This window comes from Ochotona princeps, chromosome 9 (genome assembly GCF_030435755.1).
Source record: "Ochotona princeps isolate mOchPri1 chromosome 9, mOchPri1.hap1, whole genome shotgun sequence".
In the NCBI taxonomy this organism is placed as follows: Eukaryota; Metazoa; Chordata; class Mammalia; order Lagomorpha; family Ochotonidae; genus Ochotona; species Ochotona princeps.
Genome location: NC_080840.1, coordinates 17,172,638 through 17,198,431, shown reverse-complemented (window position 1 = coordinate 17,198,431; position 25,794 = coordinate 17,172,638). Strand labels below are relative to the sequence as shown.

Below are 25,794 nucleotides of genomic sequence, written 5' to 3'. Positions count from 1 at the left end.
TTTGTTTGTTCCTTGTCTTTACCCTTGCCCTTTTAGACTGAGCGCCTTTTACAGGCGGGTAATGGAGAGTGACACTCCAACACTCCCACGTTCCCCAAGGACAGATATTATCTGTTGAAGAACATCTGTGAAGGACAATGGTTTGGTTAGCACACACCTTTGTCAGCGCTAAGACCTGAATGATGAAACTCACATTGTCATACCCACTGTTAGCTTGCTGTGTTTTTTAATTAGATCGTTTACTCTGGCTGAGAGTTATGACGCTGTTTTTAAATGAGAATCTGTGGTTTTAATCCCTCCTCCCCCTTTGTTCCCAGGGACTCGCAACCTGCTGTGGTTCTCTGCCAGCCACTTTTTGAAAAACATTTTCTGCATTTCTTATCAGATGGATAGTGATTGCGTACACATTATTAACACCCCGCACTCAGCCCTGTTTGTTCTCCTGGGGCTGAAGGGGAAATTGTCTGATGCAATTGCAGCAGCTGGTTAGTTGGACAAGAATAGAACATGACAGCAAGACCTTGAACGTAAAGCCTGTGAACCAACTGTCTGACGTAAGTGATGGGAAGGTGTTTCTGTATGCTAATTCCATGGCCACCGGGATTGAAAATGCAGCTGCAATAGAAGGGCGTATTTTCCCAACCTAGTGTGTCCAGTGTGGATTGGTCTGAACTCTGTTAGATCCTGCTGCCTGTGTCTCCTATAATCCTGAGTTCAGAGCATGCATTAATTGGTTTGTGCATTAGCGAGGGTCTGTCCTCGAGGGTCTGCAACTCCAACAATCACCAACTGTCCCAAGGGATTCCTGATCTCATCGGATTATCATCAGTAGGATGAATGCTTTACTAACAGCATAAAAATGCTGTGGGAGAACAGGAAGCTTTGGAAGGCTGGAACTCTGTCCATAGATGAAGCTCCCTTAGCAAGCTGAGCCCATAGAGCTGGTGGAGATTGGGAATTATTGAAGGCAGGAGGTGGGAACAGTGTCAGCAGAGGGCTGTCTGTTTTGAGCAGAGGCATGGTGGAGGGTGGTTAGGTTGTTTGGGACAGGAGGATGTGTTTGGAGTATACCAGGTGTAATGCTCTTTTGTTTGTGGTTGGGAGGTAAGTGGGAGGTGAGGAAGATTTGGGTCGGGTTGTAGGGCCAAGTAGAAGGTCCTTAGAATCTGGGTAGGGGAGGGTCTTTGGAATTGGAAATGAAGGCTCAACCAACCGCCTGGGGGATTGGAAGCCTGCTGCGAAGCTTCCAGGCTCTGGGACATCTCAGAGCCACTTGATTGTAACCCTTGCCATCCCTCTGTGCAGCTCCAGGGGCTTTCGCTTGCGTCCTCAGCTCCCTGCAACCCTGCCCCAGTATCCTGTCATTCCAGATTCCCCAATGCCTTCTACTGGGAGTTTTAAGTTTTTATTCCAGGACTAATACGTAGGGGAGTAATGCAGGATGAATGTGGGAGAACCACATTGGAAAAGCAGGAAATAAAGCAGGTGTAACAGCTCTGCCCTATTTTAACCAGAGCCCCTCGTTGCTCAGTTTTATACGTTGATGACTGGGGAAGCTTTCACTTGAACAAAATGTTCCATGCCACAGTTAGGATGTGAAAACTTCTGCTGCAGTTCAAACAGGGGAAGCAGCCATGCGACAGGGCTTGGGGATTTACTGCCCACTGCACTGGGGAGACCCCGGCGCCCGTGCCTCGTGTGCTGCTCAGGGAGGATGTAGACATACCTTGGGTAGGCCTCTCTCTGCCGCTGTCTGCTGAAGCATGACTTGCCAGCAGGAGGTTTTGACTGCTGTGGGATGTGAGTAAAGTGTGCAAAATGGAAGGGAATCCCAGACAGTCATGACAGGCAATGAGGACTCTGTATTTAAAAGTGTGGCCTTTAGCAAAATTGTTCATTTTCTGTCGAGTCTCTGCAGAGAATACTATTCCGCAAGAGGCTTAGCTCACATCAAGTTCTCTTTTTTTCGATAAGACTTTGAAATAGTGCTGACTCGGTCCTGTTTTTTTTTGGTTTTAGATATCCACACATCTTAATGTGTTGATGGTTGTGAAGACTTAGGAGAAATTTAGTTCAACCAAAAGGGAACACATTTTAAAAAATAGTTATTTTATTCTTATTGCAAAGTCAGATATACAGAGAGGAGGGGAAGCAGAGTGGAAGATCTTCCATCCGATGATTCACTCCCTAGGCGGCTGCGATGGCCCGAGCTGCACCAATCCGATGCCAGGAGCTTGGAGCCTCTTCCTGGTCTCCCACACAGATCCAGGGTCCCAAGACTGGGGCATCTTCAACTGCTTTCCCAGGCCACAAGCAGGGAGCTGGATGGGAAGTGGATCTGCCGGGATTAGAACCGGCACCCATATGGGCTCCCAGCGCATTCAAGGTGAGGACTTCAGCTGCTAGGCCACGCCGCCGGACCCAGGGCTTGTTTCTTGAATTCCATGTTTTGACTTTAGAGAAAAAAATGAGATCTCAATTATTGAACATTTTTAACATGTCAGTAATTCCAAAATCTCAAGTTCTATGCCTTAACCTGATCCCAAATTCTTTCTCCTCCAATGTCTCTTATACATGGAAATGGACCAGGCCTTGTTGGATAGTACTGCTCCCTACTGTGCAGCTGGGAATAAATGGGAATAAATGATATTCAAGAATTAGGACCAAAATTGGGAGTCATGATGATTAACTGACAGGTTCTATTCTGTGGTATGAAGTTAAGCATACATATTAATTTTTTTGAATTGGAAATTTTATAGGTGCTAAAACTTCTTTTGGCTCATAACATATTCCACCTACACCAAATTATATGGTAGCTTGTTCCTATTTCAATTACTAAATAAATTGGGCTTCATTATTCTTGGATTTCTGACAGACATCATGTCTAGGAATGTTTTGCATTCTGCCACGTTGAGCTTTTAAAACAAATTACTCAGTGTCATTGTCACTGAATGAATTGGAAGGATTCATATGATGACCTTAGTGTGCTTATGGGAACTCGTTTTTTAAATTAGGGTTCATTTTAAAGATTTATTTTATTTTTATTACAAAGATATACTGAGAGGAGGAGAGACAGAGAGGAAGAGGAGCCGCCGGGATTAGAACCAGCGGCCATATTGGATCAAGGCGAGGACCTTAGCCACTAGGCCACGCTGCAAAGCCCTAATTAGGGTTCATTTTTAAAATTGATAATCACACCTCTACATTGGTATCATTTTTGGCTTTCCAAGTCCCTGCCTTAGGAGTTTGTCATGAGAATTCATGTCCGTTAAGCTGTGCCAGTGCCCAGCCTGTAGGTAGATACCAACATCTCCATCTTTCCAATAAAAACTCTGATATGGAACAGGTGTGGTGGTTCAGTGGGCTAAACTGCTACCTGGGCTGTTCACATCCCTGATAGCAATGCTGATTTGAATCCTGGCTGTTTTGATTCTGCTTCCTGCTAATATATCATGGGAGGTAGCAAAAGATGGCTCAAGTACGTGGGTGTCTGCCACCCAGATGGAGCTCCAGATGGGGAGTAAACCAGCGGGTGGAAGATCTCTCTCTCTCTCTCTCTCTCTCTCTCTGACACACATCCAGATTCTCCTTCTGTCACTCTACCTTGAAAGTGTATAAGAAAATGAATATTTAAAAAAGTGTATGGAAAATCAAGATATTAAAAAGAAAAACACCAATAACCAAAATCCACTCTTGCTCAGAGGTTGAGAGTGTAGCAGAAGTACTGGCGGCAACAGGTGAGAGACGAGGCTTTGCATTCTGGGTCTTCTTTTCCCGCTGACCTTGTAGGGTGCGCGCTCAGGGAGCTGAGGAGCATGCACCTCCTTGAGGTCCCCCTAGCTCTTCGCACCCTGAAATACAGTTGCGTAACGACAACATAACCTCATTGCAGTAAGAACTAAGCCTTGCTGCTTGCGGTGCAAACTCTTTTTCTGAAAATCACTCAAGCCTTTCTTGGAACTATGTGCTCGTGGCTGTTTGGCTTGGTCTTGTTACACCTATGTATGTTGAGAGCATAACAGAAATAAACCTAGGCGTTTCTAAAGAATCTGCTGTTGGGAGTGACCCCACACAGATGAGGGGCTTCAAGATGGCGGCTGGCCGAGTGCCAGGAGGCGGGACTTGTCCCCGCCAGTAGGCAGGCAGGAAGTCACAAGGATAGGCTAATTCTCCCTCGCTGCGATTGCTGGCCTGTCAGATAGTGCCCCGTGGACCACGGGCAGAAGTGATTGGTGGAAGAACTGTATATAAGCAGCTCGCTTTCGGCAATAAACCCCTTTTGGTTCTCCCTATCCTTTTGGTTCTCCTTTTTCGTTCGTCTCACACCCTTTTGTTCACGTTCCCTTTTTTCATTCGTTCGTTTGTGTGTGTGTTTATTCGGTGTGTGTATGTGTGCTGGTTGCGCTGGCGGTTCCTGTTTTTTCCAGGCCCTTGAAATTCCTCGTCATTTTAGTGTTGCTGCAGGGCGGCGACATTCTACCATGTCTGTTGTCTTTGTCTGCTATAATTGTCATGGTGCTTCTCTCTCCTGTCTTATGCCAGTCAGGATTTTAGTTTTCAGCTATGTATTTTTGTCTTTGGTGAAAGTGTTGTCTAACTTCAGTTTGTTTCCTTACATGTGTATCTCCCGTTTCATAATCATTTTACCTTTTTTAAATTTCCATTTGAACTCATGTTCTTTAAGCTTTTTTTTTCATGGCCACAATACTTAAGAATAATTTTTTTTTTCAGACTGGCATCATTGTTTTAACTGTTGCACACTCCCTTCTTCCCTTCCCTCGTTTCCTTTTTTGTATCTTTTTTTAATTTTTTGGTTTTGTGTAGCTCCTGACTTTGCTGCTGTCTTTGTGCTTAATTCAGAAATCTGTGTCTCTACTTTGTATTTGCCCTGTGTTATGTATGTTGTGATCTAAAGCAGGTGACACCTCATTGTAAAATGTCATTTTGTTTTCCCCCTTCGAGTTAAGTTTCTGTACTCCAAGGTGAAGGGATAGTTTTGCATCAATATTGTGTTCAGTTTCCTATCTTGGGGTTCGTTTTACATAGTCAGAGGTGTATCACAGTGCCATGGGGGCTATCTTGGTTCCACAAATTACACTTGAATCCAAGTGTCTTCACTGTCCAACTGAATATCCAGTTCTTCATTTCATGCACTGCACCCATTTTTCCCCCAGCAGTCATTTTTTGCTTTCCCCAAACAGAAGACGGGTTTTTGCTTTTCAAATTTGGAGCGTTTATTATAAAATCTGAGAATTTCATTGACTTGACATCCTGGCTTAACTTACCTTGTCACTGCAGAATCTTCTTGTTATTTTCTTGGTTTCTACTTAATTATTTTTTGTTTATTCTCATTTGTTTAGAAGGTAAAGAAGACACAAAGAGGCAAAGACAGAGAAGGGACAGACCGAGAGAGAGAGAAATCTGCTGGTTTATATCCTAAATACCCATCACTGTTGAACCTGCACCGGGCTGAAAATAGGAGCCTGGGACTTGGTCCTGGTGGGGGGCAGAGACTCCATCAACTGTTTCAGCCACGCAGGCTGCACATAAGTAGAAAGCTGAGTGGGAAGTGGAGCTGGGAGTGGGACCCAGATGCTGTGATATTGATACCCGTTGAGTAAGACCTAGGCTGCTCAGTGATGGAACTCTATTTGCTGAAGAGTTGGTGCAAGAGATCAGGTTTATTCAAGATGTCGGCATCTTGGTGGGAAAAGCAGATCTCTTATTTCTCAGTTTTCAAGTTGGCGGGAGGATTTTGAAAGGAGAAAGGAGTTGGCAGAAGTTGTCAGGAAGGTTTCTAGGGTAGGTTCTGAGGCTCCTGAGTTCAAAGCATGGCTGGTTTTGGTTGGTGACTGCAAACTCGTTCCTCACCTGATTGGTGCCTGAGGGTCAGCAGCTGTAGGACAGACCTTTAGATCACTCTCAACATTAGCAGTTAGCTTTTGTTAATTAGATTCTGTAAAAGGAATGGAAGATGTATTTTCTTTAGCATTGCAGATGGGTAACTATTCACAAGGTTAGAAGGTGAAAAGGAAGATGGAGTCATTATATATAGTTAGCTGTCACACATGGGCATCTCTGACAGCATCTTAATTGACCACTATACATAATTTTTTTCTCTTTGACTATTATTTTAAAGCAATTTTGTGGAGCTGTGTCTTAGAGTTTCCTGTTTTGGCCAGCACCAGCCTAGTTTTTGTTGTTTTGCTTGCTTAATAATTTTGCTCAATATTAAGAAGTGATTGTGTTTTGGTTTTGCTCCTAATATTTACAGTCTTTGCAGTTTGTTTCCACTCAGGTCCTCAACATATGGGGTCCAGTCTGGCCCTAAACACAGGGGTCAGAGTTTCTTCCGGGTCAATCAGATACTCTTAAAAATTACATACAAGGGCGTCCTAAGGACTCTGTCTCCTCTTTATCAATGTAGGTCCCTTTTGCCTAAAATAGTAAAATTCTAACTTTCATGTTCAATAAAACTCATCCCCCAGTGGGTTACCAAATCAAATGCAGCATGCACAGTAAAAATTGAATTGCAGACTTAGTGAATAGGTTTTTAGATAAGTAGGTCCTGTGGAGGAATTAGAGCATGCTTCTACTGAAAATGTTTCTTTGAAATTCAAATTTAACCGCATTTCTTGCTTCTTGCATCTTTTCTCTACTAAATCTGGCAAACCTAGTCTGTGACCATCAAAAAGATGTTTTCTGGGCTTCTTTGGTGTTTCATCATATCACTGCCATCTAAATCTCTATTATTAGTAGATTTATTATTATGTTCTTTTCTTATCCAGACCTATAGTATGTCTTAACTTGTAGGTTTTATTTATTTATTTATTTATTTTTTTTTTAAAGATTTTACTATTATTGGAAAGCCGGATATACAGAGAGGAGGAGAGACAGAGAGGAAAATATTCCATCCGATGTTTCACTCCCCAAGTGAGCCACAACGGGCCGGTGCGTGCCGACCCGATGCCGGGAACCAGGAACCTCTTCCGGGTCTCCCACGCGAGTGCAGGGTCCAAAAGCTTTGGGCCGTCCTCAACTGCTTTCCCAGGCCACAAGCAGAGAGCTGGATGGGAAGCAGAGCTACCGGGATTGGAACCGGCGTCCATATGGGATCCCGGGGCTTTCAAGGCAAGGACTTTAGCCGCTAGGCCACGCCACCGGACCCAACTTGTAGGTTTTAGATAATATTTACAGATGATAACATATTCTATAGTAATTAACCACCATTGGTATACTTACCCTTGGTGATTTGGCACTTGGATAAGGATCAGTAATAAAAATAAACAAAATAGACTTTAACCCAAACAGATGTCATAAAATACCATGCATAAGATGTTTCATTTTTTTAAAAAAGATTTGTTTATTGGAAAGACAGATTTACAGAGAGAATGAGTGACAGAAAAATCTTTCATCCACTGGTTCACTCCCAAACGGCTGCAACAGCTGGAGCTGAGCCAATCTGAAGCCAGGAGCTTCTTTGGGATCTCCCAAGGCTTTGAGTCAGCCTCCACTGCTTTCCCAGGCCACGAGCAAGGAGCTAGACATGAAGTGGGAAAAGCTGGGACAAGAACCAGCTCCCATATGAGATGCTGGTGCTTGAAGGTGGAAGATTAGCTAGTTGAGCCATTGTGCTGGCCCTAGTTCAGCTTTTTTTATAAATGCTCGTATCAAGCTTTTGCTCAAGAATTTTTAACTCTCATTATTTTTTTCTAAATACCAATTAGCTTAGAATATGAAGTCAGTACAGAAGCAGCAGATTAAGGGATTTACTGGAGTTCAGGAACAAGCACAAGTGCCAGTCACAGTAGCACAGATGAAAGAGATATGAGACAAAAACAGGCTGGAGCTGCCTGCCCTGCCTTCAGTCATCCCAAGCAGTTGTGGCCATGCACCCATGGAAGATCTGTAGAGTTCCCGGCTCCTGGCTTCAGCCTGGCCGCTTCCTAACTCTTGGGCGAGCAAACCAGCAGATAAAAGATCTCTCTGCCTTTCCCTCTGTGTGCCACTCTGCCTTTCAGATACGTACATGCATACATACATCGTGTAAAAAGGAAGGCAAATGGAAGAAAGTTTTTTTTTTTTTTAAGGGGCAAGTTTTTAAAAAGTCATGGTGTTTTCAGGGCGGCTGGGGGAAGGCTCTGAACCATCACTCTCTCCTACTCCAATCCATTGCTCTGGAAGTATGCGTGTGTGTGTGTGTTCAGCAGTTGTCATCACCTCCTCCGGGCTCCCTGTTCATTCTCTCTGGCTGGAGGTGATTTGCTGGACTCTGAAGTGAGGACCACAGCATTTGTTTTGACCACCCATTAACTGTGGCCTTAGGCAAGTCTCCTAACCTCTCTGGGGCCTCAGTTCCACCTGCTATTTTTTTTTTTAAAAAAAGTCGAAAGGAAAAAAAAAAAGGCTGGTGATAACTCCTGGGAAGGCTGTTCTAAGCATTTTAAATAAGGTAATCTTTTAAAGTGCCTGTTGCAGGGGATGGCCTGACAGGCTAATCCTCTTCATGCAGTACATGCAGCCCACGTGGGTACCAGTTCAAGCCCCAGGTGTTCCACTTCCAACCTAGCTCTTTGTTTGTGTCCTGAGAAAGCAGTGGCGGATGACCCAAGTTCCCAGGACTCTGAACCCGCGTGAAAAGACCCCACACCTGTTTCCTGGCATCAGATTGGCTCAGCTCCAGCTGCAGCGGCCATTCGGGGAATGTTTCAGCAGATGGAAGATCTCTTGGTGTCTTCTCGCTGTGAAAATCTGCCTTTCAAATAAAAGTGAATTTGAAAAATAGAGTGCATGCTGCAGTGTTTGGAGCCTAGCAAACCTCATGAAAGACTGGTTCCTATGAAGGCACGAGTCTTGCTCAGTGGATTGTCTCTGGTGCGTGAAGAACCTACCTGACAGGCAGCAGGCATCCATCAATGTTGGATGTATGAGTGAGTGGCTGCAAACATGGTCCTCCGTGAGAAATCTGATGAAGGGTGGGAAATGTTACAACAGATTTGTACAGGGTTTTTTGTTTTGTTTCGATTTTGTACAATTCTGGTTGTTGGTTGAGACACAATCCCAGTGGTGAAGAGAGAAAGTGAAGAAGGAATGAGAGGGCCTTTTTTTTTTTTTCTTTTAAAGCCCTGACTTTCCCCACATCCCAAGAAGGGAATCATTTTCTGTGGCCTTGGTACCAGGACAGTATGGAAATTGCCAAGTGGCACAGACATTGTCATGGCACCCCAGAGCAGTTCAGGCTGTTTTGTTATTGTTCTCTGGCATCCGTTTACTGATTTGTGTTGTCATCAAAATGCCAAAAGTGATCGCCGATTTCTCTTTCCAGACTGAGGCTGCATGAAGAAAAGGTTATTAAAGATAGACGACATCACCTCAAGACCTACCCAAACTGTTTTGTTGCCAAAGAACTGATCGACTGGCTGATTGAGCACAAAGAAGCCTCCGACAGAGAGACGGCAATTAAGCTCATGCAGAAATTGGCTGACCGTGGCATTATTCATCACGGTGAGTGTCATGGTGGCCCTCAAGGTGACTCCAGTACATATGGAGAACTAAATCTTTGCATTAGCCTACCCATTGAGGAAATACAATGTTTTGCTTTATGTTGTCTTCTGAATGCCTCTCCAATTTGATCCCGTCTCTTCTCTCCAAGTGGCGTCTAGTGTTACTCCCATGCACTGCTCTTACTTCTGCACACGTGTCTCTGAGTGACTTACTGCATCGTTTTAGGTCATGACAGATGCTTGGTTCTTTTGCCTCATGATCCAACAGAATGTGAGAAGGATCCTATCAATACCGTGTCTTGTGTGTTCAGTTGCGCTGCTGTGCTTGTGTCATTGGCCATATTCAGTGGTGTTATTCTATGTTTATCTACTCTCCCATTGGTGAACATTAAGTTATTTCCAAGATTTTGCTTTAGTTTTCAATGGTTTGGTAAACATTCATGAACTTGTTTCTTTAAAAATTCACTTATCTTGGCCTAGGCTCTTGGATATGTTATTCTCTTGGCCTGAAATATCCTTTGTCCTTGGTTTTGCCCTTTATCTAGTCATTTTTTCCATCCCCACTTACATGCAAGCCCTTCAGAGAAGCTTCCATTGCCCAAAGCTGGGCTCCTGAGCTTCTGGGAGAATTAAGAAGTGCTCTGTGCCGCCTTTGCAGTATCTTCTTTCCTGTTCTGCACTTGATCCTACCATGTTCACATTTCTCTTTCTCTCACTCGATTTCACATTCTCTGAGGTTGGTGCCTGCCCCAGTAGCATGCTCCAGAAGTGTTTCTGGAATTCATGAAGAATTTGAGGTTGTGATTTTTTTGTAGATAATAATGATGATGATGGTGATGATGATGATAATAGATAATAATACCAGGCATTTTCTCTGTATCTGATACAGTGCTAAATATGTGAATTACCTTAAATAACAGATATTTGTGATCTGAAGGAATTTAGCAGTGAAATGATTCTTAATTGGTATTTTATACCACTTGACTAATTGAGTTGATTTTGCTCATTTGTCTCTGTGTCTGTTGTGTTGCAGTGTGTGATGAGCATAAGGAATTCAAGGATGTCAAACTCTTCTACCGCTTTAGAAAAGATGATGGGACCTTCCCACTGGACAACGAGGTGAAGGCCTTCATGAGAGGACAGAGACTATATGAGAAGTAGGTCCCATGGCAAATCCTCTGCTGTAATCTTTACTTGTAGAGAGAAGCAGGGCTATTTAAGTCTCTCTCCGTGTTGACTTCAACCTGGCTTTTCCATGTGGGCTGGTTACGTAAGTGTTCCTTTTTGTATGAGAAAACTCTGTCGCCCATTTACTTTTCCCTGTGCTGGAAACTAAGTAGGTTTTGTAAGGTTCGTGATATGGAATTGGTTTAAGTCGTATTTTCTCGGTTAAAACTGATTTAAGAGAACTCCAGAGTGAAAAAAAAAAAAAGGTTGGAGCTTGATGTTTGCCAGCCAGGAATGCAGATGTCCTTTCTCTCTTGTGAACACCGTTGTTATAGAACTTGAGGTCAGCCTTGTAGGTGCTTAGAGAAGCGGGGTCAAGTACAGGAGAAGCTTAGCCACAAGTCAAAGATAAGTAGAACTACAAAGGCAGGAGATTTGCAAGGAGCGATCTTTTCAGCTGCTCAAGAGAGGTGAATCTTCTGTAACCCAAGAATATTTGATCACAGATCTGAAATTCTACAAGGCATCTGTCTCTGAGCTTACCTACAATTCCTGTGGACTCTTTCACATCCTGCCTCTCTTATTTTCTTCCCATGGCTACCATTAGTGAAAGGAATGCAGAAATAACACACCCCCTCTTTGTTTCAGACTGTGTACCAGGCTCTAGGGAGTTGAAAAAAAATATGTATTTTGCACATGAAAGAGCCTTAGTGTGCTGGGAGTGGGAGTTGGGCATGGTTCTGAGTGATTAGATTAAGTAGCATGGTAGTTAGGAGACAGCCAGTGTTTGAATTCTAGCCCCGCCATCTGACCTTTGTAAGCCAGTGACAGCAGCTGCTTCCCAGTGCTGTGATGGGAGTTCCAAGAACACCTTTCATCAAGTGCTAAAGAGTTTAGCTCAGGATTTGTGGTTGGTTCTGCACTCCCACACATGACAGCCATTCTAGTTGTGAACCTGGTAGCGATGACCTTCCTCCCTCTGTCCTTTGTTATGGGCGCTTCCCCAGCTGTTTGCCTTTGTTTCTGGAGCTGTCATCTCTGTCACCCTTTGTACTAGATTTCCAGTCACTTGCCTTCCACATAGAAAAATAGAAGATCCCTCATCTCTCTGACTCCTGTGAGTTGGGATGGAAGGATCTAGCAAAACCTTTGCAGTGTGTGTGTGTGTCTATTTTGTCACTATTTTCTTTTTTGGTTTTTTTTTTTTTTGTAAAATGTAGCAGGTTTTAGGTATTTAGATTATCGTGGTAGTTTCCTAAAGATAGAAGATTCTTTGTTGCCAAGATGTGCATGTTGCTCTTTTCAAGGATTTCTCATTGGCCGTAGCTGATTTCGTGGGATTTGGGTACCACACTGTGGGGCAGATGAGCAGCAATTGAGAGCATCTTGGAGAGAACTGTTATTGCTGATGGTATAGGTATGATGTCAAGATAATAAAAACAACTTACACCTTTCTAGAACTTGGCCAACTTCACCCTCTCTTACTTGTCATCTTCTACCCTATGTGCCGTTCATACTGAATTATGTCTCCGGACCATCTAAAACCATCTCTGCCTTTAGAAGATTTGTTCATTGGTTAATAGCCAACAGATGTATGTTGAGTCCTAGCCACAGGCCATGCACAGTGATAGGCCTGGAGGTGCGTTGTGAACCAAGTATAGACAATAGCCTTTCATGGAACTTGTGTTACAGTTATACATGCAGTTGTTAAAGGGCTAAGTACATGCAGGTACACATGCTATGTAGTACAAGTGCTTATTGGTACTAGAAAGAAAGATGGACTGAGAGTGGTAAGGAAGTTTAAATAGAAGAGTCGGGGAAGACATTCCTGAAGAGAGGACCTTGGAATGAAGTGAGCTCTTCAGATATCTGGTGCAAAAGATTGTTGGCAGAGGGAGCGATAAGAGTAAAGGTGGTTTTGATGTTGTTGTGGTTGTGATGATGTGGCTGTTATGAAATGATGTCAATGCAGAAAACAGTAACATTATTTCAACCCCAAACAGCCTGTATCTCAAGCAATAAGACATTGTGAAGTAACCAATGAACCAACAATCGATATGAGTCAGATTGCTTATGATCTACATCAAGAATTGTAAAACCTAACAAACTTGTAAAGCCCTATGACACTTGGAAATGGGGAGGGAGGGCAGAGAAATCTTTCATCACCCCAGTAGGTGTGAGGAAGACGGTGGAAATATAACCCATCAGGATCATAACTGGTAACTCATAGAAAGCAGTCTCGAGTCAGCATTAGACAATAGCAAAACTACAAAGACATGTGGAGGGAATCAGGAGCAATCCTAACAACCTCTTAACAAGAGGTCATACGCATAGAGTCGGTGGCGGACCCTAGAGCGGAGCAGGGGGACAGGAGGAGGCTTGTGTCCCAACCCTGAAGACTCCCGGAGCCTCACCAAGGACTATCAGTACGACCACCGAGGACTACATCCCTACTGCCAAGGAGACCACGGGAGAAAAGGAGTGCCTTCGGAGGCCAGGAACTCTGAGGTCGCCCACCCCCATTTGGACCTACAATATGGGATGGAAGAAGCCCAATTCCTGCCTTGCAGGATTCAGGGACATCGGTGCGACAGCCAGGATCCCTGGACGGTCCGCGGAAACAGAAGAACAGTAAGCTTCCTTCGGAACTAGGGAGGGGAGCTTCCTCTGGCCCTTGCCTGCTTCCAACTTTGGGTCCCCACTCTCTTTTATAAGGACCATCAGGATTGCTCCAGAAACCTCTCATAACAAACACGAACAAACAAGTTAGAATAGACAGACAGAGAACAGATGGGAAGGCTTGGAAGCAGACAGGAAGTGGCCAGCCGGGATGCACTTGTGACTCACTGGGTGGGACACAAAGATCAGATACTCCTCTCTGGGGTGTTGAGGCTTTCTCTGCACACCCCTCCCAAAAATATTCACCTGAACTGTTGACATTTGTCCTGTTAAAGTTATAGAGTTGGACTACCCGAAAAACAGCCAGGTTCAGCAAAATCACGCTTCAATGCTATAAAATGCTAAATACTAACATTGAAAAAGACAAGAGACAGCTGAATAGCAATCTATAGCCATTTTAACGTATATAGACCATGGTTGAATGTAAACCAAAGTTGAAATGTCTATGGGGAAGTCACAGGTTGTGGTCGAGAACATGCATTTTCCTAGTAACATATTGGTTAATCAATACCATGTAAATTAATGCCATAATGCTGTAAATGGTTGTAAATATTGGGTTGAGTTTTTTACTTGATTGGGATGATACTCTGCTGGTTCTGCCTTTGGACCAGAGATGGTCTCACCAGGAAGCTGTTGAATTTGCCAGGACAATTAGATGCTGGACTTTACGATTGGTCAAAACCTCCAATGAAAGAATCTCAACTGAGTTTGAACTATGGAAATACAGCGGGGTGGAGCAATCCACTGTGGGAGGGGGAGGGTTTGGGGAGGGGCGGGGGGAATTCCAGTGTAAAAAAAAAAATGTGTGTCACATAATGCAATGAAATTAATAATAATAAAAAAAAAAAAAGAAAATATAAGATAAAAAAAAAAGAGTAAAGGTGGTTTTGGCAGGAATGTGACTGCCATCTTATAGGACAGTGATGATGTCATGGTGTTGGAAGTAAAGACTAGAATAGGAGTTGATGGGTAGGGGCCAGTTCATATTAGGTTCTACAGTCTTGGGAATAATTGGTGTTTTCAGGTTGCGTATTTGGCTAGTGGTTAAGCAGTCAGCTGGAGTGCATACATTGAAGTGCTTGGATTCAAGTCTTGGCCCCACTGCTGATTCCAGGTTTCTGTCAGGGTGTACTGTGGGAGATGACAGATCTTGGCTCAAGTGATCGGGTTCCTGCTTCCCACGTGGGATACTTGGATGAGTTCCCAGCTCCCAGGTTTAGTGTGGCCTAACCCTTGCTGTTGTGGGCATTGGAGCAGTGAATCAGCAGATGGGAGCGCTCTCGGCCTCTTTCCCTTTCAAATAATAAAATAAATACTTTAAAAATGGGTTATATTTGAGGAAAATGGGAAGCCATTGGAGAGCAGAAAATAGATGAGTGGTGGCCATTTTTTGCAATTGCTCATTTCTTTTGCTAGAAAAGTCTTCATGCCACTGTCACTGCTTTCCTGGAGCACTCGACTCTTCTTGGCTTCATGTTAAACATACCCTTACTGGAGTTCCTCCCTTGCTGCTACAAAACTAAGTCAGGTGTCAAACCTGCATATTTCACCTGCAGAGAGCTCGGTTTGACTGTTCATTGCATTCAATTAAGAGACCGAAGGCTAAGGCCTGCCCTACCATCTCTTTTGTGTCTCTTTTTAAAAGATTTATTTTACTTTTATTAGAAAGGCAGATTTTACAGAGCAAGAAGTAGAGGTGGAGGGAGAGCCTTCCTATGGTTTCCTCCACAAATGGCTGCAATGGGCAGAGCTGAGTTGATTTGAAGCCAGGAACCAAGAGTCTCCCACACAGGTGCAGGTTCCCAAAGCTTTGGCCCATCCTTGACTGCTTTCTCAGGCCACAGACAGGGAGCTGGAAGGGAAATGGAGCAGCTGGGACATAAACCAGTGCCCATATGGGATTTCGGTGCTAGCAGGCAGAGCATTAACTTGCTATACTATCACACTGGCCCTCGTTATATCTTTTAAGGCCTGGTCAATGTTATGGTAAATATTTGGTGAAAATTACGAATATGATGTTTGATAAGGCAGTTTTGTTGTGCTTTGTTGCTTTTGCTAGTTGTTAGTATTCATTTCCTTGCACATTTATTTCTTTAAACTGCTTGTAAAATTAGCAGATGGAAAAAGTAATTAGAATTACTTAACCCTGGTTGACCTGACACTTAGCAAGAGGTAACCCTCACTTTTAGTAACTGCAGTATCTGTGCAGTAACTTTGGGATCTTTGGAAGTGACCTTTCCATCTACCTATTTCAGCAGTTATACTTAGTATATGCACTTAATTATTTTTTAAAAATTTATTTATTTATTATTTTTTGACAATCTTTACATAATTAGGGTAAAAAGCTTCAATCCCTACAGGAAGATGGGTAAGACAATTGGTTCCGTATTGTTTCCTTCATATATCCGATGTAAAAGGGGATTTTAAGGGAGAAGCCCCACCCAGTCTCCCACCCTCCCCAGGTCCCTGATGTGGGACATGCTCCGAGGATCTTTCTCAAGTGGTTTTGATAGTTCAACAGTTATGAATTGCTGCCAGTCTCACCACTCCAAGCACGATGAAGTTGTTCAAGAATCCACTGATTGACATAGTCCATCTTTGAGTCTCCATTTGCCCAGTTTTTCACTGCCAACATATAGCTGAGGTGGTTTACTTGTTCTGTCCTCTGTGTTTTCATGGTTAGGGTTCTGAGTCCAGCAGTTCAATTGGAGGGATCCCCAAAGAAACTTTGTCTGAGGTGTTTCCAGACTAGATTCCTATATGTACTAGCAAGTACATGGCCAGGCACAGTTCGCTGCCCTGATCAGCTGGTGGTTGAAATCGCCAGGTTGGTTTCGTTTTCAGCCCCGTCTTCCATTGGAACCAATGGGTGCTGCAGTCCAGCCTGGTTCTGCCCAGTACATACTCGTCCCTCACACAGACTAGTGGGGGCTGAAGCCTAGTTGGAGCAACCCCCAAAAACCCCCACCAGACCCGCCCCCTGCCCTGGTTTGCCAGTATGTGCAGCAGACCAGTCCAGTCTGTCCCACGTCCCATTTGGCAGTTGTACATGTCAGTGGGTTTTAAAGCTTAGTTTCATCTAACCAGCTCAACTATCCAGCCCACACGGATGTTGTTGGCTGCCTCTATCTAGCCACCCCAGTCCCTGTCCTAGTTTTCGTGCCCTTCCATGGGAGTGGTAAACCAAGAGGAAGGAGCCCTCTGTTTCCCTCCCAGGCCACTCCCACTCCCGGTTTATGCACCCCCAGTGTCAGCTTCTGCTGTGGCTAAGCCCCAACAAACCTCACCCACTCTAATTGTAGATTACACCAGTAGGATCAATCAGGCCAGCCTGGCTTTTCCCCGATCCAGTCCACATGAGGCCCACAGGTGTTGTCGCCCTGCCTAGTCTGTTCTGCCCCCATCCCAGCACATGCTCTCCAGTGGGGGTAGCTGTCCAGCAAGGGAACCACCCCTTATTCCCCTGTCGGTTCTGCCCCCTCCCTTCCTGGTTGTCACGTGTGCTGTTGGGCGCTGCAGTCACATCTGACACAGGCAACCTCACCTTGGCATTCCATATTGTGCACTGGTTTTTGTTGCGACCGAACCTGGCTCAACCCACACTGTTCTGGCGTCTGGATTTGCCAGTGGATGACGTGAACTGATTCAGCCTGGTCTGCCCCCAACCCTTGCCAAATGTATGCCAGTGGGACTCCCTCCATGACCTGTTCTGGGCTGTTTCCTATCATGCTTCTTGCGCTTACCACAGGGTCTGTGTCCCGCCAGAGGAGTTGCCCAGGCTCCTCCATCAGAACCCCTGCCAGTGCCAGATTTAGTGCACGCCATTGGTTCCATGAGCCAGCACCAATCAGTTCACCTGCTGTCCTATTAGGAACAGTGGCTTTTCCTGACTGGCCCTCAACCCAATCTGGCTCTTGCTGTTGGATGTTTTAGCCCAGCCACATATTGTCCATACAGCTCCTACATGGCTCAGTAGGGGTTGAGACCCAGCTTAGTCCGTCCCACATCTACCCTGGTCCTCCAGAATACCAGAAGGTGTTGCAGTCTGGCCTGGCCCAGTGCATCCAGTCCACACTTGTGCCAAGGGAGACTACAACTGTATCCTGATCAGAACGCAGCCCCCATTCCAGCCCATGCGCCCCTTGGTGGGCACCTCAGCCTAGCTAGGGTGTCGCCTTAGCTCCTCAGCTGGGCCTGTTCCCAGCCATAGATCGTGTGCATGCCAGTGATTGTTCTGACTCAACTTGGCACTGCCCCTCACCTGCCCCGACCCCTGCCTTAGACACTGTGTCTTAGCGTCTGTGGCTCACGCACACCAGTAGGTGCAAGAACCTAGCTCCTCATGTCTTGTGCTCCATCCTGGTTTCTAATTTTATATATGGGCTAAGGTTTGCTCAGTTGACATTTCATTTTTTCAATATTTTGTTATTTTAGTTTTGAGATTTTCCCTCAATTTTTTTCACCCGAAGTCCTTACTTGGAATATGTCTAACATTTGATACGAAGGTTATGAAAAATATTGTGTTCCTTGAGAGTATAATAACAGCAGATTCTGCCTAATCCCCTTTCTCTAATCATTGTGACAACTCCCAGGTAGAAGCTGTTATTGTCCTTACTTTATAGATAAGGGAAATGTGGCAGGGAAGACAAATCATTTACCCAAGGTCATTTTACCAGTTCTGACTGTGAGCTGACTGATAGCCAGGTTCTTGATTTCCTTTTAGCAAGAAAGAATGGATGAGTGAATTGGAGAACAGTGAATAGCAAGCTGCAAATATTTCATTGAGAAAGCAGAATTACACACTTAACGGTCAGTGTATAGGCTCACTCCGAGGAGAGTGTCCTGTGTTTGAACTGAGTTTATCATGCAGAGGTTAATTATGAAACGGAAGGTGCATTTTAATCAAGGGGAGGAATATTCTTGGTTTTTCTAAGGAGTAGATGGAGGACTTATCCCTCCACCGCCAGTACAAACATATCTGTGAATCTAGACACCAACCTTTTTCACTTTCAGTGGTTAGCTGTTTCTTGTCATGGCAATTGGCAGGTGTTTATGTAGGATGCTAATGTATTAAAATGAGCATACAATGTATTGTTGGTTGTAGGAGCCTGGTGCAGGCAGGGACTCTGTCTTCAGAGAAAAGGAGTGGAGCTCAAATCCTGCCAACCTTGAGATCACGGGAAATGAACTTCTGCCTGTTGGTCTCATTGCTCATAAATAGCAGCTGGGGGCCCTGGTGTTTTTAGCCTACTGGCTAAAGTCCTTGTTTTGCATGCGCCATGATCTCATATGGGCATTGGTTCATATCCCAGATGATTCACTTTCCTTCCAGCTCCCTGCTTGTGGCCTGGGAAAGCAGTGGAGGATGACCCAAAGCCTTGGGACCCTGCACCCATGTGGGAGATCCAGAAGAAGCTCCTGACTTGTGACTTTGGATCAGCTCAGCTCCAGTCATTATGGCTGCTTGAGCAGTAAACCAGCAGATGGAAGATCTTTCTCTCTGTTTCTCCTTCTCTCTGTAAATCTACCTTTCCAATAAAAATAAGTAAATGTTTAAAAAATAGTAGCTAGAATCTGAACCCAGAGCCCAAACCCCAGACTTGCTGAAACTAAGCTACAGATAAATCCTTTTAGTTTCCTTTCATGTACATTGGATGAATGAAATCAGATTTATTTCAAAATGTAGCTTACCTTAATATGTTAGAGGGGATTTGTAAGTTGTCAGGGTTTAACACTTTCTGGAAAGAACAAACAAACCAAAAGAAAACAAAAAAATAATTACTGAAAGTGTGCCAAGATCTGAAAGTTAGACATTGGAAAAGGAGAGTGAAGAGTTTCTCCTAAGTGGTAAAATCTATGTGGTATTCTGAAGATGTGGAAAGCATCTGTGCCTTTTTAAGTTTAGCTCCTTTCAGAAATACTACCACTGGATTATTTTATCTATGCTTCTTTATAAAATCTATGGAGGCTTGCCTTATCCTCTTCGCTTAGAGTCTTTGGGACCCAGATTGGTTAAGTAATTCATTTAGACCTGGGCCTAGGGTGGCAAATACAGAGGCTTTATAAGTCCCCACCTCTTCTCCCAGCTCTGGGGGACTAACTCTACTGTCAGTATTTCTTTTTGGCCCTTCTGCTGCTTGTTGGTGTTGAGTTCTTAACAGGACCTTGTTTTGCTGAACTGTGCTAATTTGAGGCTACTCCTGGGCCTCCCTTAGTTTTCTGTATTGTAAACCAGAGTTTGTGTCAAAACTAATTGTGTCAAAGTTAAAACTTCAGTGACTCCTCTGGCTATTCATTGCTATGTCACTTCTTGCTTCAGAGGCACTGGGACAAATGCTGAGTCCAGAGGCTGGCCTTCCGCTCAGTGAGTGGTGGTGAGTGTGGGCTTCCGAGTTGTGGAGCCCTGGTCTCCAGTCCCAACATCATTCCCTGCTTTCTCTGTGACCCGAAGCATACTGCTCAGCCTCTCTGATCTCCAGGGGCCCACTTGGAAAGGCTGTAGGGAGGATGAAATTTGTACATTGCTACGTATACTATGCTGGGCAAGGAGTGAGAGCCCAAGAAATGTAAGCTATTTCTATTAAAGTCAAATAATAATAGCAAAATTAATGACACCTGCTGTTCTTTTATCATATTACTTTGAAACACAGCCGAGTGTAGTGGTTCAGAACCCAGGAGATTGGTTACAAAGTGACTCCTGGCTGCAGACAATGGGGCCAGTGGTTGTACCTTTCTGGGCCTTCATTAGCTCTTGGAATAGGTGGAGGTCATGAATGTACGGACCTTGGTGACTTTCGGTGAGGATGAAGTGGACTGAAAGTGGTCAGCACACAGGACAGGCCTCCCTCTGTGTTGTGCATGGCAGTATTCATCTGGAGGGAGGCGGGTTGGAGTGTTTGCCTTGCGAGGGTGTGTGCCTGTGGACTGAGTTTGCTCTGTGGACTTGAGGAATTTGTGTAAACACTTTTGGGGCACAGTGCACTTTTCATTACCAGACTCCCTTTAGCCTTCACCGTGGTCAATTGATTTAAGGCTCAAAGAGTCAGGCAGAGCATCACATGTCGCATTGGGGGGTATGGAGTTTACAGTTTCCCACTTAATTTTAAATGGACACAGATAACCCATGACCCTCAACATAGGAACACGACTCACCTTCTCCCAGATTTTTAGTTTTCAACGGAAACTCTTATAAATGGGACAAATCCTCCCACGATGTAGAAGAACTCCACAGAATCTGTGCATGTTGTCTTTGGGTGGTAGCAGGTGTTGGGAATTATATATTCCAAGCCGCAGACCCTGATTATCAGCAGTTGGAAAAGTGGATCATTTTAAGGAAAAAGCCAAACTCAGGATTACCATTTCTTCTATGACTTGCTGAGTAGGTGTGTGTGTGTATAAATAAAATAGTTAGAGGTGCCCTTACCCTTTGGGTGGGCATTTGGCCTCGTGGTTAAACAACAGGTTGAGATGGCTGTAGCACATATCAGGGTGCCCGGTTTGAGTCCTGCGTCTGCTTCTAATGCCGTCTTCCTGCTCATTCACACCCCGGCAGGCAGCAGGTGGGTATTGCCTCAACTAGTTTTATTTGAGTCCCTGGCTCCTCCTGCCTTCAGTCTGGCCCAGCCTCAGCCGTTTGTGGGACAAATCCCTTTCCACTGGGTCTTTTTTTGTCCATGGGAACTTATTTATTTTTAGCAGCAGCAGCGACATTATTTCTCTAACCACTAGTAGTGTATTTATCCAACTTAGGCGCTGATTGAATAACTGATGTAACATGTGATTTTGCCATTAGTGTTCCCACTGTTTCCTTTGTTCTTTATTCCATAGGAATGAAGGGAAATAAAAGGGAAAAACAATATCCAAAGGAGCAAAGCCTTTCTGTATGCTTTATCTTATCAGAGGTTTTTCTGTTGCTTGTCCTGCAGTTTTTTTGTTCTCTGCAGTGGCTGGCGCAGTCAATATTTGTTAACTGAACAAAGGACTCTGAGTTACCTTGCTTGGCCTCTTTAGAGTTTACAGAAGTACCTTCTACATTATTTATTTGATCCTCTGTGCAGCTCTGTAGTCTGCTCTGTGCCCAGCAGGCACACTTCATTAGGAATGGGAGGCATGAGCTGCAGAGAGATGTAACGATTCGCATAGACCCTGAGATGTGGAGCTGGACTTAAAAAGGAAATCTCCAAGCTTTGGACTCCTCCTTGTCCTATTGCCAGTACAAAAATGTTTCTCAAACTTCATACGTCCAAAATTCTAGAAATTAAGACTTTATCTTAAATGTCTTGACTGTTTTGCAAACTGTAATGAATAATGTCAAGTGCATTTTCACAGTTTGCTTCTACTGCCCAATTAATTGGTAATTTCATAGAATTTGGAAATAAGCATTTCTCACTTTCTCAATTTATTTCAAGTTGTCTAAAACTGCAATGTTAGTGGGCAAAGAATTGTTACCTTTTGCGACTATTTTTACATTTGATCAGGGATGATATTGATAATGTCAAGAACTATTAAGAACAGCAGATGTAATTTTGCCTAGTGGTTGTCATAACCATGTTCTACACTGGAGTACTTGGGACTGAGTCCCAACTCTGGCTCCTAATGCCAACTTCTTGCCAGCGTAGTTACTGGAAGGCAGCATTGGTGGCTCAAGTAATTGATTTCCTGCCACCTGCATGGGAGATCTGTGTTCTGTTCCCCAGTACTGACTCATGGCCTGGCCCACATCTAGTCATTGTGCGTGTTTCAGGAAGAACTAATGAAAAAGACCTCTCCCTTTCTCTTAGCCTCTCTCTCAAGTCTGATGAACTGAAAAACATTAGGGCCCGGTGCTTGGCACAGCAGGTAAGATACTAGTTTGAATGCCTGCCTCCCATATTGAAATACCTGGGCTTGAGTCCTGGAGCTACTTCTGATGACAGCTTCCTATTAATATGTGTCCTGGGAGGCATCAGATGATAGCTCAAATATTTGGGCCCTTGCCACCGATGTCTCAGACATGTATTGAGTTATCTGGACTCCTGGCTTTGTACTGGCCCAGCCCCTGACTGTGGTAAGCATTTGGGAAGTGAATAAGGTGATAAAAGATCTTTCTGTCTTGCTCTGTCTCTGACTCTCTCTGCCCTCCAAGTAAATTGAAAGTAAATCATTTTGAGATTTTTATCCTACTTGCAAGCTAACAAAGTATGCCTGCCACCATTTAATAGGGACTGGCAGAAGACAGCTTACAGCTTTCCGTAATAGTGGTGACCAGAAGCTCATCAGTTTGCCAAGTCCATATCTAAGCCTTAATTGCTTCAAAGAAGCACATTGAGAGCCAGATGATACTACACCCACTAGTGGGTTATGTTGTGGAAGAGGGACCCTAAGCTTGAGAACTCTAAAGATCCTATAGGATTTTTAAGTAAACCTGGCTCTGTCCCAGACAGAGATGCTGCCTGGCTTATATTGGCAAAAATAAAATCTGCCTTTAGAGCACAGAGTGAGAGACTATCAATATCCAAGTCTGTTCACACACAGACATACATGGGAAACATGTTCACCTGAAGCTGAAGGCTGTGAGAGCTTTGGTTGCAAGATGGGAAGAGAAATGAGAGTCCTGGGAGACTTTTCTTCCAACATCTGAAAGAGGCACAATGTATTGGATTTCTTTTTAAAGATTGATTAATTTTTATTGCAAAGGCAGATATACAGAGAGAAGGAGAAATAGAGACAAAGATCTTCCATCCATTTGTGCCGGATTTCGAAATCCCCAGAAAATCATCAAGTTGGAAGTCGGTGCTAAGGCATAAAGGTGGTTTATTCAGGTTAGCCTAGGTCTTCCAGCCACCTCCGCCAGCAGAACTGGGCTGGGGGAGGGGCGGCCGCAGCCGAGGCTGCTGCAGGATCAGCAGGGAGGGCAAAAGAGAAGAAGTGAGCCCGGAGAGCCAGAGAGCATGTACAAGAGCAAGAGCCCCCAGTTCTTATACATTTCAGGCTATTAATTATACAGTCATGATTTAGCAGGCTTCTATTGGTGGGTTTGAAGCAAACAACTTTCAAAAAGTACAAATTGATGAGCTATAGGGCGGTGAATCTTATCCAACACCAGGTACCTCCTTCCTGAGGAGTGCTCTGCCTACGTGACCTGCCAGGTGTCCTGCCGCGTGTCGTGTAGACTATCAGCTGGAGTTCGCACAGCCCCCAACCAAGCCATTAAGGCAGGAATTACAAATAGCAGAAAACATCGGTTGTTCACACTGACTTACTTCCCAAGTGGCTGCAGTGTTTAGAGTTGAGCCCATCTGAAGCCAGGAGCCAGGAGCTTCTTCTGGGTCTCCGATGAAGGTGCAGAGTCCCAAGGCTTTGGATTGTCCTTGACTGCTTTTCCAGGCCACAAGAAGGGAGCTAGATGGAAAGAGGAGCATCTGGAACATGAATCGGTGCCCATATAGATAGGAATCCTGGCTCCTGCAAGGTGAGGATTTAGCCACTAGGCTATCACACCAGGCACAAATTATTGGATTTTGCAGCTGATCGATGGTGGTAGTAGTCACCCTCATCTTTTCCATATTTTGGGGTTAAAACAAATCCCTTTAGATTTCACTAGTCGATTAAATGACACAAGCATAAGATTAAAAATGAATTCTGTGTAGGATTTGAAAAAATGCTGTTTAAAGATTTTGAAATGATAATTTTTTGTTTTTATATGTTTGTTTATTTTCATTCCTTTGAAAGGCAGAAAGACAGAAGGAGAAACAGACCAATGCCAGGAACCAGGAGCCTCCTCCGGGTCTTCCACATGAGCGCAGGAACCCAAGAGCTTGGGCCATCCTCTGCAGCTTTCCCAGACCATAGGCAGGGAGCTGCATCAAAACTGGAGCAGCTGGGACACAAACTGGTGCCCATATGGGTTGTTGGCACTTGTAGGTAGAGGATTAGCCTTTTGAGCCACTGTGCTAGCTCTGAAAGCAGGATCTTGTAGTTATTCGTACACTTAGTCATCACAGCATTGTTCATAGTATTCAGTGGCTGGTGTGGGGCAGAAAGGTTTGTTAGTACAGTGTCACTCAATAGAAAGAGAAAAGCTCAGTGATATCTGAACTATAAGGACTGGCTACCTTAGACCAGAGTAATTGACCAGGCGGCAGAGTAAGGTGTTGATAATGGTAAAGGCAGCAAATGTGGGGCAGGTAGCCCTTCGGTGGTCCTTTTGGCATACCAAGGCTTTCTGTGCGTTGCCTGTTTGAAGGCGTTTTCAAACCAGAGAGTTAATTGCTGCTGTTCTGCCTTTGGTGAGCAGGGAACAACCGGAGAGCAGGACCTCATCTTTGAACCTGCTCTGCAGCTTACTACCCATGATCCAACCTGATCCTATCCTGCAGCTTCAGTTCAAGGTAGTAGCAGTAATGAGCACTAATTTTATATACGGTTTAATAGACTTTATATGAACCTGAGACAAGTTCCCATCATTTGGCTCATGTCAGCTCCTAGGATCTAACTTTAGAAATTGTATCCTCCTGTCTTTGTAATGTCACCCTCTGCTTCTGATTCAGCAGGAGGCACTTCTCCCAGAGCTTTGTTCAGATGCAGAACAGAGAGCAGGCCTGCTGGGTTTGTCAGAAGCCATCAAACTTAGGTTGTATCTGTAGATTTTTTTGCAGGTTGACTATTTAGAAGTGACTTAACAGTAAATATATTGCTGTTAGAGCCATGGGTTGGATTCATTGCCAGTAGAGGCCAACTGTACTGATTAGTTCAAAATTTTACTAATCCTGTTTCATTTCAGACCTATGAACCAAGTTCCTGTAACATTTATTTTTCTAATTCCATCTCTTAAATTATTTACCAACCTGGTAGAAAGGAGAAATCATACAGGATTCTTGAAGTTGGAAAAGCTTAAGTAAGAACTCTTCCCTTGCTACTTATTAGCAAAATATTTAACCTTTCAAAGTCTCTTTTCTGTGATACAGAAAGAAAATGCATACTTCATTGGCCTATTGTGAAAACAAAAAAGATGAAAACCAATGGAGTCGTACTTAATGCAGAACATGTAAGCTTTCTAATATATTAGGAAAAGTGCACGGTCTGCTGTGCACTTAGGTTACATAAATTGCAAAAAAAAAATCCATATGCCTTTTAAAAAATTATTTCCCATGATACAGTTTTGTAGAAATCCCGGCTTCCCATCTTCTTCCCCCTCCCAATTCCCCTTTCACCATCCCCCACATATTATTATAGCAAGTATAGTGCTTTAGTAATGTTTACAAGTGAACATTCTGCTGTTTAAGTATATCATGGCATTGTAGTATATGCAGTGGTACAAAATTTAGTGTCAAGGTGTCAAGATATATTTAATGGTTTCATTGGGAGTCCTTTTTTTTGGGAGTAGAGATGTATACTACAGTGTATCTTCCCTTCCTGGTATGCTAGTCTCCATTATGTAGTTCATCAATAAGATCACACACACACC

At 44.0% G+C, this 25,794-nt stretch overlaps 1 protein-coding gene across 1 annotated transcript in view; it reads left to right on the top strand.

Annotated features, from left to right (window-relative positions):
- Positions 1 to 25,794, top strand: part of DEPTOR (DEP domain containing MTOR interacting protein) — a 158,655-nt gene that overhangs the window by 37,049 nt on the left and 95,812 nt on the right. The window contains exons 2-3 of the mRNA XM_004580702.4: positions 9,326 to 9,504; positions 10,537 to 10,660. Of these exons, the coding sequence (XP_004580759.2) occupies positions 9,326 to 9,504; positions 10,537 to 10,660 (303 nt within the window). The remainder of the gene's footprint in view (positions 1 to 9,325; positions 9,505 to 10,536; positions 10,661 to 25,794) is intronic.